The sequence below is a fragment of the Nilaparvata lugens genome, chromosome 2 (genome assembly GCF_014356525.2).
Source record: "Nilaparvata lugens isolate BPH chromosome 2, ASM1435652v1, whole genome shotgun sequence".
Lineage (NCBI taxonomy): Eukaryota > Metazoa > Arthropoda > Insecta > Hemiptera > Delphacidae > Nilaparvata > Nilaparvata lugens.
Window position 1 is genome coordinate 88,208,795 of NC_052505.1, and position 14,327 is coordinate 88,223,121.

General features: G+C 33.4%; 2 protein-coding genes across 2 annotated transcripts in view; both read right to left on the minus strand.

The window, feature by feature from the left end:
- The window catches only part of LOC111057547 (ion transport peptide-like), a 514,789-nt gene that overhangs the window by 350,495 nt on the left and 149,967 nt on the right, over nt 1-14,327 (minus strand). The window lies entirely within an intron of this gene.
- LOC111060185 (probable leucine--tRNA ligase, mitochondrial) overlaps nt 5,708-14,327 on the minus strand; it is a 42,831-nt gene continuing 34,211 nt past the window's right edge. Inside the window, exon 15 of the mRNA XM_039419905.1 lies at nt 5,708-6,014. Within this exon, the coding sequence (XP_039275839.1) occupies nt 5,766-6,014 (249 nt within the window). The 3' untranslated portion in view covers nt 5,708-5,765. The remainder of the gene's footprint in view (nt 6,015-14,327) is intronic.

Sequence of the window (14,327 nt, forward strand, 5' to 3'; positions counted from 1 at the left end):
AATCTAGGTTAAGCTACTATCACTTATTAAAATAACAATTCACAGTTCAAAAAACAAACTAATCTTCAATTGAAATTATTTGTCATAATAATGGTCACGGACTGGCCGTAGTCGAGTGGATTATATGCTGGCTTTGTAATCCCAGCCCGGGCAAAGATATTTTTCTCGGGCCACTGCCGTGTTGGACACGTTAAGCCGTCGGTCCCGGCTGCCTAAAAAGCAGTCGTTAGGTTATGTCAGAGGCCCTGAAATGATCAGTTGCGACCTGAAAACTCTGACACCAGACCTGAGCCAGCCAGGTCACACAATATTATTATTTTTATTTGTCATAAATAAGTTATTTTCAAAGAATTAGAAACAATTATTCAAAAAATCTTAATTTTGAATAAAAATTATAGTTCTTTAAACTGTCACTAGTATAGTCACTACTATAGTGAGGTCCACGTTATAATGGCAGTGTTTGATTAGCAATGTTATTGCTATCCTTGTCTATCATTCAACAATGCAGATAGCGCTATCTCTTTCTCGCTTTGCTCTGTTGCCAGATCGTTTTTTAACAATGTAGAATTAATAATTAATTAACAAAATATTTGATCTTAATTATGAAAATTCATAATGAAATAATTGAAAAATATAATTCCTTGCTTAATAAAATATAATTGATTATTTTAAACGAGAATAACAGTTAATATCAACATCAAGAAACCTTTATCAGCTGCTGTCTATAGAAGGCATTGAACAGAAAGAGAGGTTTGGCAACGTTGTTCTGCTATCTTTCTCCACTGCCATTGATGAGCTATTTTGATTTGGCCATTCAATATGGAATGATTTGGTTTTTTGAACATAAATTCAACAGGGAACCATGTTCATATTGAGTTATGCATCTACACACCCAACCACATAGCCCATGGTTTTTATATTTGTAACATTTTTTTGTGTTTTATTTGTTTCGTAATTCTTTGTAATTTTGTTTTGTCTTGTTTTGTGTGTTTTTAATAATAATATTTTTTTTTAATAACTCCTATATAGTTCCTATATATAGGAAGTCCTGCTTTAATTTAATAACATTTTAAACACATGTTAAAATCATGTGTGGGATGGTAACGTTAAAAATGAAATATTTCCTTCATAAATAATACAAGTTACACAGTAGGCGAATTTAGTTTTCAAGGACCAAAAGGAAAATCATTCCTATGAAAAAAATTTTGTTTTTATTACAAATACATATAGACTTAAGTAACCTTTTTATTTCAAGTGAGACACGATAAGTTTCGGGTATCTATCCAATTATTAAGTTTCAAAATCGTATTTTCAAGTAGCCCCATTAAAATAAATGAGAAACTTGATTATTATTTGTATAATCTGTGTTCCTGAACCCAGATAAAATTCCAAAATCGATTATTGCATTGAATTAGGAATTGTGTAATTTTATTCCGAAGTGAATTCATATGAGATAAGTGAAACATGAGATATCCAACATTCCAATATATTCATCAACGTTTTACGGTTCATAATAGTGACCAAAATAATGATGAGAAAAATGGGGTGTGAATTTGGAATTTCAATTTATATCATAGAGAAAAGATACTATAAGAAAATATTCTTCGCTATCTTTTCTTCAATTTTATAAAGGGTACGAAAAGTTAACATTGCTTCCATTTGCGAGGCTGTAGAAGAAATGAAGCTAACGATCATGACAGAAAATTATTACCTATACAATGTAGAGCCCACCTATTTCCTTTGCTTTATTCTCAATGTGATCAGAAAAAGGGCAGGTGAACTATTCAAAAACAGAGACGAAGTCCTTTCTACAGATCAGTCATGGTGTTTTTATCAAAACTACAAAACTAAAGTGATGAAAAGAAAGACAAAACATTATTTATAATGCCATCTTTTAGAATATTCTCATTGTCATTTACTACCTTTCAAAGACTGTCGACCTTTTTGACTGACCTTCCAAAAATGACTATTGTTGTACTCGGGACAGGACAGTGATGTATAGATACATACAATGTATTATATAGCATACGCGTAGAACATTCTACTATTCTACAGTGTAGGTGCTATTTTGTCCTGTTTGAACATGTTTTCAAAAGACACATCAACCTACTCCCATAGTGATACAATAGTGTCTATTCTTGTATTACTATGCCTTCTTCTACGCGAAGAAGTTGGTTTAAGTTTGTATTCAATGACCTGTTCAAGGATGTTTCAAAACGTCTAAAACACCTATTGTTGTCATTTTTTCGCACAAAAATGTTTTTCAAAAGACCGACCTTCACTCTCTTCCAATAACTTCGAATTGTTTGTCTTTGAACGTTGTCCAAGTCCCTATTATAGGATTTTACCTATGGCGCCGTCTAGACTAGCATGAATGTGTATTCGACAGAATATTTTTTTGCTGTATGGTGCCCGCATACATAATTTCCACTATACTTGGGCAGTACAGTTTAGTATGAAATTTATATTTGACTACACTCTCAACAATTAACGGGACTGATCAATTTACAAATTGAATTTTGCAAAGTTATAATAAAACAAATAAGATGACAATAAAAAAGATACCATAGTAAAAAAATAATAATGAAAGAAATAAAATGGAGATTAAAAGAGAAGGAAGATGAAGATACATTAATAACAAATGAGATATTATAATTATCTAGCTGTTAAAAATATGTCTATGGATTTAAAACACAGTCAAAAATTGAACCCTTTATTTTTTAAAGGGCATTTTATTTAAAGTAAAATTTTTAAATGTGGTTTAATGATCAGTAGCCCTTAAAAGAAGTGTGAATATCTATGGATTTCTATGGAGTTGACTATAGATTTCCGTTTAATAATAATTTATACATCAGCATTTGAACAATTGATTTTCTTCTGTAAAAATATATATCATTCTATGGATCAAATTATTAAAATTTCAGTATTCTATTAATATTTATTATACATTTTATAATTATCCAGCTTGTTTCAGCATTGTGTACAGGTCGTCACGTTCAAACTTTAGTCTCATGTGCACATACAATGGAGAGATAACCAATGGGACGAATAGATGGCGGTCTGAATTGCAACGAATTATTCAGAATATTATTTTCAAAGGAACGTGTAAAAAGTTAAATATTTTTGAGCGATAACTTGAGCTGGTATCGATGCAGTCTTGTGTGGTTCCCCAAACCGAGTACACCACCCAGTAATATAATTCATTATTATATTCTCCCATGCCCAGTTTCAGACACTTGGGGCATTATCCTCAGAAAAATAAGATGGCAAGATTAATGCCAATTTGTTTAGGAGGAAGCTATAAAATAGATTACCGTTACCAACGAATTATTTAGCAAGTTGAGAAGTTATTATAAAATTTAGATTAAGAAAAAAATATTTGTTAAACTTAGACATGACTTCAATGGAGGAAATGGTGAAGTGGCAAAGGTAACTTCAAGATTGAGAGTGTTAAATGAAATTCATATATTTAAATGGTGGCGCACATACTGCTACACCATTGAATTACATGCATTGAAATAATGCAGCACTCTCAAGCTTGAAGCTACCTTCGCCGCTCCACCATCTTTCCACCCTTACAAGTAAAACATCGATATTTTTCATTTGGGATCTTCGAAATTTTGAAGTTCAAGTTTAAATATTAGATGTCCAAGGGTTTTTTTTATTTACAATGCAAATGACACTAATGTAATAACATTGGTAGGTAGATAAAATAATAAGGTAGTCCTTGTGCTATTTTTCTTCCAAATTTATAGGTGACAAAGCCCAAGATAAGGTTAGAATTTCACGTGTAAAATTTTCATGAAATTTTGGTCCAAAATAAACATGAAAACTATAAATTTTGAATTTAGATGACTTGAATTAATAGACTGATTAGAAATATTCCACTCAATTACCACTTGTAACGAATGATATTGAGTTATTATTAATAAATATTATTTCGTTATTATATCTAATCGAATAAATGTATGTATCTTGGTTTAAGTGCAGTAGCATATACTTATATTTATTTTTTGTAAAGCTTTTTTTGTATTTTGTTTTTGGCAAATGAAATTCATTAATTCATTCATATACTTATATATTTAAGGAAATTTGGAACCATTGAAGAAACACAAACTTGTATAGATAGATAGATATATTTCTCGATCCATGAAACATCTATAGATGCATGAGATCACGTCAAAATATTAGAACACATACATAATAGAGTACTAGTCAAATTATTATGCCTTTATGGTTTCAATGGTTTTTATAACATTACAGGTCTAAGCTGGATTCAGGCAGCTCAAAAAACTCGTCAAGATGATAGAAGGGGTTAGCGCAGAGCCACGTATGTAGAGTTTTTTTGAACTCTATGGTTCTCATGTCTCTAAACTTGAGGGGTAATTTATTAAATAAACGTCTACCCATTATCACATGGCTGGACCTTAGCCTTTCCAGACGGCAAAAGGAATGTTGATGGCATGACTATGTCGAGTATTAATCCCATGAACGTTCGATCTACATTGGAGCGTTTCTCTACACTTATGAGTGTGAACAAGGCTACTGAATATATACAGATTCACTACCGTAAGAATGCCAAGCTCAACAAAAAGTGGCTTACAGTGGGCTATACTATCGGCTCTACTCATTATTCTGATAGCTCTCTTCTGCATTATTAATACCTCTCCAATCCTGGTAGCATTACCCCAGAACACCAGACCATACCACAGAACCGACTGGAACAGAGCAAAATATGAAGATTTTACATATGCAAAAGGCAAACATGACATCAAACGCAGTAAGAGGAAGTTCACTCGAGACAACCTATCTAAAACCGTATCAATATGAGGAGCCCAAGAAAGATCGTTATCCACCGTCAGTCCAAGAAATCTGGCCTTATTAGAAATCGAGGGGTCGCTCACATATGGTCTTAAACTGAAGACAACTGTCTGTGTCTTGGCTTGGTTCAATAGAAAACCATTAGCTGCAAACCAATCAGAAACTGTGTCATTGCATTATGGCCCCTTCACCAACTGTCAGAATATCACGACCAGTATTTATCAGAGTAGTGTCGTCTGCATAAATATATGTATTGGCATCCACATTATAAGGTATAACCAGTAATACGCTATTGTTAGGAATCATTCTATAAAATATTATCCTCAATCTACCATAGATATCATGTATGAGTTTGAATTCGCTACCCGGTGGTTCGGAACCCACCTAAAGCTCTAGGTTTACTGATCTCTCATCATCCGTCTCATATTGGGTGGAGTTTTCGTTTGTGCGTAAACTTCCGATTTCGACGACGACAGGCATTATTGTCTGATGACATTCATATTGCCTAAAATTCAAATGTGCTAAAACAGATGATCAAAATTACTTTTCGTCTAACAAAATAGCATTTGTGTCTATTATAAAAATCAAAACATTTATACTAATATCAATATATTGCCATTCAAAAATATAAACCGAACCTCCACCTTTAAAACATAATTGATCAGAATATTTTTGGTTATTTAGAAAAATTTAAATCTACTCAATCTGTCGTGATCGTTTCTCACACTGTCGTGATCGAAGACGGGATTTACGCACAAATCAAAACCCACCTTTACCCGAACGCACAAGTCTAATCGTTGTGAGCATCATCTTCAGCGAAAAAATCTAGATGTCTAAATGATATTATAGAATTTGGTGAGGATATTGTGATAAAATTGAAAACGGCTTGGAAGTAATATTATTATATTATAACAAATACTATGATAGGATTAGAACGAACAATATCAAGCCTTCTGAGCAAGACATTCATCATCCCCACTATCCTCAGTTTTCTTATCAGACTTCAATGTGATGAAGTTGATAATTGCCTCGCAGCCTGGGAACAACTTATACTTGACATCAATAATTGGTCTATTATCAATACTGGAGGTGACGGCCGGTTCATTGAGCGCCATTGCCTCAACACTGGATTTGCTCAGAGCGTCCAGCTCACAACGCGCTACTTTCAAACTGCCTTTATAAGCATTGTTCACCTGAAACAGAAATGCATAAAGATGAAATTTGTGAAAATTAATAATTAGAAATGCATGAGCGACGATAACTCATTTGCTGGATGCAGCTCCCAATGAATCTGGAAGAATCGAATCGATGCGACAATGAGTCATTGAAGGAAATACTAGAAAAGAATGGGAGAACGAAGACAGCGCGCATGCAAAAGTTCTGTCAAGCTGTCAGAAGGGTAAATCAGCGAGGTGCGAAGAGAGCGCGCTCTGAAATGACGCGCGCTCTCTTCGTACCTATACGATTCGAGTTTGACAAGTGGTTGACAAGGGTTCAAAATTCAGGCTGAGTATATATATAGCTTGAAACTTAAGTCTCCACATAAGAACGAGCGTTAGTGAAGTTCTCACTTTTGAATTATTGAAGGCGTTTTCTGCCTGTTTTTATGTTCGACAAGAACATTAGAGAGAATTGATCAATCAGCTTCAAATTTTGAACACGAATTCTTCAAACCTAGAAGACTACAAAATTGACTCATTCCTTCAGAATATAGAAATAACATTGAAAGAGCAAGAATTTATTGCCAAAAACAAAATACAAAAAAGCTTTACAAAAAAATAAATATAAGTATATGCTATTGCACTTAAACCAAGATACATACATTTATTTAATTAGATATAATAACGAAATGATATCCTTTACATTACAAACAAAAGTTTTAAAATGAAGATTCAATTTATGATCACATGCATAAGTACAGTAGGTGAGGCAAAAACACCGGCAAAAGGAAAATTCCTTGTGCGCCAGTGTGAGTCGTAAATCAGCTTAATCAGGGATGTATATAAACTTGAATCTAGCGTATGAAGTGTTCGAAAATAAAATTTATAATATGAAGTTGATTATTGTATGAAAGTCAACGATTGGAAATAATTCAAGTTTAGCCATGCCTCTATGGCTCTTTTTCTGTGTTTATTATTTCGGAAATTATTAAGTGGAAATTCACTTTCTAGTATATTTATGAATTTACTGCTAATGTAGTAAAGTTGCCTTCTAAGTAAAGCTGAGTTGGTGTAAGAAAAAAAAATGTTTTGATTTTATATCACACAGACTGCCAGACAGACAGACTTTTATGCGCCGACACATGATTTCAACTGAATAATACAAAACATTAATTTACTAGTAGTTCTGTCAACAGTAGACCTCGCGCTGTTTTAATTCACAGCCTTCTCTTATACTGTCCATCAGAGTGAATACTGTCTGTAAGTTCCCAATAAACTACACTTGTACTAAAATCATAGTGGTCAAATTACATTCAGTTTTTTCGAATGCATATGCACATTGTGCATTGCAGTATTGCACACCAATGACTTGAAAACAATATTGTGGAAACGCTTGAAAGTTGCAATAATTTCAACAACATAGAAGTCTAAATTACTTCTATGTTGTTAAAATTATTGTAGCTTTCAAGCAGCTTAGAAGTAATTTAGCAGAATCATACTCCAGTCAAAAAATAAAATTAACACTTAAAATCAAACAGAAAAATATAATTAACAGTGAACATAAATCGAAGTTCACTGGAGTTCATATCAATAAATTCGGCTTAAATCAAATCACTTATTAATAGACAATATTTTTCAATATTCACCATTCGGTCCTCAACACGTCGATTTTTGTTGAAGGGGTTTATTGAAGAAAACTAGAAAATAAGTAGTAGCATGTATATTTATATATATTATCAGGGTGAACGAAGATCTGTCAAGCTGTCAGAAGGGTAAATCGGTGAGGTACGAAGAGAGCGCGCACTTAAATGACGCGCGCTCTCTTCGTACTCTCACGAAAATGATTTATTACCAACCTTCAGCCAGGTAGAATGCGCGTCCTCTTCGTACTTTCGAAAAGAATAGAATAGGATAGGATATGATAGAATGGAATAGAATAGATAATAATAGAATATTATGTTTTCTATTGTAGTGACATCTGAAATCATGAGAAGTATTTCCTTTGTAATTTAAATGGAATAAAAAAGTCATTCATTCACTCATTCTCTTATCGGCAGAACTAGAAATTAATAAAAAATATCACTCATTCATTTACTCATTATCTTATCGGCAGAACTAGAAATTAATATTCTAAGCCAAAAACTTTCAAATTGGCCTGCATTTTCAGTTGTACCTCTAGTTGCGTACTTGAAACGGATCTGAAAAATATTATAACATACGCATTTCCAACATCTGAATTTTTCCGAGTTCTAGAAAACTAATTGACAGAGAATGTTCTGATTTGATACACAGATTCAGCTAGGATCTGGAAATTATGTTCTAGAGGAGATTCGCAATCATATCAAATATACGCTCAGAATCACAGTTTTTATGCGGTTTCCAGGTTTGCTTTCCGAAAAAGATTAAGGTACCCCAATTTCTAAATTTCTATACGTTTCAAGGTCCCCTGAGTCTAAAAAAGTAGTTTTTGGGTATTGGTCTGTAGGTGTGTGTGTATGAGTGTATGTGTGTCTGTGCACACGATATCTCATCTCCCAATTAACGGAATGACTTGAAATTTGGAATTAAGGCTGTGCAAAGGCTAAAAATAAACTTTCTACTCGTGATATTTTACACAGTTTTTCGATTTCTATATCATCAAGCTATCAAAATGAAAAAGTTTTCTCAGGATTTTTTTTTCTGATCATTACTTTTAGAGATATGAGCGCCTAAAGATTAAATTTTTGGGACAGAACATTTCCAATTCGGTAAGAGATAAATCCATTAGATTTAGTGGATAGATTCTTCATGGTATTGTTGATCTATTAAAACAAATATTTTCTGAAAATATCAATTTTTAAGATAGTTATTCGATTTACTAAAAGTAACCAAATTGAGTTATTTTTGGTAAATTGAATAACTTTTTCAAAAATTGATATTTTCAGAAAATTTTTGGTTTACTAGATCAACAATACCATGAAGAATCTATCTAAAATTACAGGAGCTCCGCCCCATCTATGCAAAATTTGATTTTAGATTCCCAATTATCAAGCTTCAGATACAATTTGAACAATACATTTCAAGTGGAAACGATTGAACATGAAAATCTCTACAATTAATTAACATTTTCACCTAAAATTGAAAATAAGCTCGAAATTGGAGAAAATGTGATTATTCAAGGGTCATTTTTTCAACCTCCAATCACGACTTTCATAGAGCTAAACAGCTTGTCATCCTCACCAAATGCCCTGGTACGGCCAGATCGTCAATTGTCGAGAAACATGGCCGCGTCATTCGAGTCTCCCATCAAGTGCTAGTTATGAATCTTTAAAGATTTTTGCAAACAAAAGGCAATAGTTTGGCATGAATCTAAAAAAGGATTATTCAAGTTTAAGCAGGAAACGTTATGAGTGATGAGGTTGTGATGAGTGTGAATGCCCTCGGAAAGTTGAAATGACTTCCGGAATCGTTATGATACATGACAACTAGGATTTACAGTGCTGGTGCAACCAAACGGCTTCTCCATCAAATCAATTTGTATGATTTCGATAATCCACCATACAAACCTGACTTCACCACTAGTAACTTATACCTTTTTCTCCAAAATCTAGACATGACTTTGAGGACACAGCTTTTTAACTAACGAGGAAATCCAAAACAACGGCATAGCCCATGAAATCATTGAAATCATTTGGCGGCAGCGTTTTATGAAGAGGGTTTTGGTAGGCTGGTCCACTAATATGACAAATGTCTCAACCTTCACGGCAATTACGTTGAAGAATAATCATTAATGTCAAATTACTTCACTTGTACGGGCTACTTTATTAAAATTGATAAAAACAATATAAAAAACTAGTCGTTGAAATGTTTTAAATAAAAGGGTACTACATGTTTTATATTATAAAATTACTTTGTTTATATGGGCTACTTGATTCAAATAAAAACAATATAAAACCTTTTAGTACCCTTTCATTAAAAACTTTAAAATATTTCAACGACTAGTTTCGAAATGAAATAAAATCAATAAAATGACCTATGGTTGAAACTAGTCGTTGAAATATTTTAAAGTTTTTAATCGAAGGATACTAAAAGGTTTTATATTGTTTTTATTTTATGTTTCATTTTGTTTATATTAATCATAAATGTAAATAGCCTTCAGTGGGAAAATTATTCGTCTTTCACTTATATGGCCAATCGGAGGTTGAAAAATGAACCTCGTACATACCATAAATGAAAAGTATCAAGTACTAGGGTACTAATGATTTTCTATCATTAAATATTAAAGAAGCCCTATTAGAATACTTTTATCTTCTTCTTCTTCTTCTTTGGCTAAGCCTTATCCCACTCATCTCCTTCCTTCAGCAGTCTCCTCCGGACTAAAACTCCAAAATATTTCACTTTTTGTGTAGTTGAGAAGTTAATATTGTGATAATTATTCATATTGAATGAAAAAGACTAAGAAATTGTCAAAAAACCACAGATTTCTGTGATTTTTTCTGTGGTTTTTGACAATTTATTAGTCTTTTTCATTCAATCCAAAATATTTATTTTGCGACTGACTCTGTTGTGGCAGTTCTTTTTTTGATCGAGCGAAGTGAGGTCTAAGATTCAAGTCGACGATTTGATTTCTCTTAATGTTTAAATGTTTATATGTTGCGCATTTTCGGCGAAACGCGGTAATAGATTTTCATGAAATTTGACAGGTATGTTCCTTTTTAACTGCCACGTATATACAAGGTTTTTTGGAAATTTTTCATTTCAAGGATAATATAAAAGGAAAAAAGAGCCTCCTTCATACGCCAATATTAGAGTAAAAATCTGGTGAGGCGCACTCACACAACTTTCCTTGCCGTTATGAAAATTGATCACCTGACGCTAGTGTTCCCGCGCATCTCAAGTCTACTATTAAGAGAGCCAGCTGGTGACAGGACAATACCGCTGCAGACACACGAGGTCTGCTATCTCGTCATAGTGAATGATTTAATAGAATCAACAATAATTTGCAATTGAATTATCACATTTTCTGGAATGTAGAGCTTATTTTCAATTTTAGGTGAACATGTTACTGAACATTGATTGTAGAGATTTTCATGCTCAATCTTTTCCATTTGAATTTTTTTGTTTGAATTGTATCTGAAGCCTGATAATTGAAAATTTAAAACCAAACTCTGCATAGATGGGGTGGCGCTCCTGGAATTTTTACAAATATGAGACTTGTGGCAGTTGATAGAGCTTATCAATGACTATTTTAGGTTAAATTTGATCAAAATCATTGGAGCCGTTTTCGAGAAAATCAGGAAAACCCCCTGTTTCTGACAACATTTTCGCCATTTTTGCCGCCATATTGAATTGCATTTGATCGAAATTGTTCGTGTCGGATCCTTATAGGAGAAGGACCTTACGTTCCAAATTTCAAGTCATTCCGTCAATTGGGAGATGAGATATCGTGTACACAGATGCACATACACTCATACACACACACACATACAGACCAATACCCAAAAACCACTTTTTTGGACTCTGAGGACCTTGAAACGTATAGAAATTTAGAAATTGGGGTACCTTAATTTTTTTCGGAAAGCAATACTTTCCTTACCTATGGTAATAGGGCAAGGAAAGTAAAAATAAAAGCGTGAACTGTTCGTTCAAGCGATGCACATGAAACCTTGTGGAATTGAATAGCGTGTTGCCATCAGCCATCCTACAGACATGTTGACAGCGAACCATTGTTCCGGTTAATTACCGAATCGTTTGGGGTTGGTTCCTATTCTCAGAATTGATCATTTTCTGAGAACGTTCAGCGCTGGGCTTTCATTCAGCAGGATGGCTCCTTTTACCTGGAAACGTGGCCAATGGAAACAAATGCAAATTGGACAGTGCTGTCTCTCTGAACGGGTGTGGGAGTGAGAGAAGAATACGGTACGATGTGATAGAGGGAGAGAAGAATACGGTAAGATAAAATTGATCGAAATTGTTCGTGTCGGGTCCTTATAGTGTAAGGACCTTAAATTCTAAATTTCAAGTCATACCGTTGATTGGGAGATGAGATATCGTGTACACAGACGCACATACACTCATACTCACACACAAACACACACACACACACAGACCAATACCCAAAAACCACTTTTTTGGACTCAGGGGACCTTGAAACGTATGAAAATTTGGAAATTGGGGTACCTTAATTTTTTCGGAAAGCAATACTTTCCTTACCTATGGTAAGAGGGCAAGGAAAGTAAAAATCTGGTGTGGCGCACTCACACAACTTTCCTTGCCGTTATGAAAATTGATCACCAGACGCTAGTGTTTCCGCGCGTCTCAAGTCTACTACTATTCAAAGATCTGAGCCAGCTGATGACAGAACAATAAGGCTGGAAACACACGAGGTCTGCTATCTCTTCATAATGAATGATTAAATAGAATCAACAGTTAGCAATTGAAATAATCACATTTTCTCGAATTTCGAGCTTATTTTCAATTTTAGGTGAAAATGTTATTGAACATTAATTGTAGAGATTCTCATACTCAATCTTTTCCACTCGAAATTTTTTGTTTAAATTGTATCTGAAGCCTAATAATTGGGAATCTAAAATCAAACTTTGCATAGATGGGGCGGAGCTCCTGAAATTTTTACAGATATAGGACTTGTGGCAGTTGATAGAGTTTATCAATGACTTCTTTAGGTATGAATTTGATCAAAATCGTTGGAGCCGTTTTCGAGAAAATCGCGAAAAACCATGTTTTTGACAAAATTTTCGCTATTTTAGCCGCCATCTTGAATCGCATTGGATCGTAATTGTTCGTGTCGGATACTTATAGTGTAAGGACCTCAAGTTCCAAATTTCAAGTCATTCCGTTAATTGGCAGATGAGATATCGTGTACACAGACGCACATACACTCATACACACACACACACACACACACACATACAGACCAATACCCAAAAACCACTTTTTTGGACTCAGGGGACCTTGAAACGTATAGAAATTTACAAGTTGGGGTACCACTTAATTTTTTTCGGAAAGCAATACTTTCCTTACCTATGGTAATAGGGCAAGGAAAGTAAAAATTATCATAGAACCCTTTATTTTTTAAAGGGCATTTTATTCAAAGTACAATTTTATTACACAGATGTGTGGAGAAGCCAGTCTATTGCTGTATTTCCATAAGGTCTATAGTTTCAATCAGGTACTTGTGGATGAGAATACTGCGTGAGGTCTACTGTTCACAGAACTACTAGTATAGCCGGATATAGTGATGTGGGCCGGGTAAATACCCAGCGGGTAGGTGAATATAAAGTGGGTATTTATAATTTTCAATGAGTTTGGAGAAGATTGAGTTGTCTTTTTGCCGTAGATATCCTACAAGGATAGTGATATGATGATAAAATGTATTCAACAGTCTTTCATGCAGTCCCAAATAGCATTTTACTCAGGAGCATGATTGACATAAATACCCAAGTACTGGGTATTTATGATTTTCTTTGTTATTGTGGTGTTACATCTTATTGAAAATGACGAAAAGTTTGTTCAATTATTATTTAGAGTTCAGGGTGTGGAAAATTTTTACCAGTCAAGTATCACTTCTCACATGCAATTACGACACACAATTTTCTAAAGGAAAATCATAACACAATTAAATAACAGTGGAAGCATGTTCATGTTCATTATTTTCTTTAAATATAGTGAAAAATTTGATTTGAAATATAAAATTATATATTATATTTGAAATATAAATTCACTATAAAATATAAATAATTAATGTGAATAAAATGTAGACTAACAGATGATTACAGTTATTTTATTTTAAAATAACTGGTATTTAAAATAACAGTAGATGCATTTTCATGTTCACCATTTTTTTAATGTGGTGCTGTCATGATTCCAAGACACAAAAAATCCACATTATTTACTAACTTTTCAAAGAATTACTTTCATTTGCCTTTTCAAAAAAAAATTTCCTTGATTTTCAAGGTTGTAGTGGTTTTTAATGTTATGATTTTCTTACAATAATTATTATTGAGTATAGTTTCAAGTAGAAATACACGCATAAATCTTCTTAGAATAAAAAATCCTATCTATTTTCAAATTTTTAGTAATATTTGAAAAATAATAATCAAGTCATTGAATTGCATTATAACTAAGACTATGCCATACATACAATCACAATATACGGTAATGTATTCAGGGGTGTAAACACCAATGATTCCAAAAATACCCAATTTACCCCGAGTATCTACCCCGATTTTTAAATACCCGGCTATTTCACATCACTAGCCGGATACCCTTTCTGGCGCCAACGCCCTTTATGGGTTTGGGATGAAAACTTAAAATAAAGGTGAAAATAAGGAATTACTCTATCATACA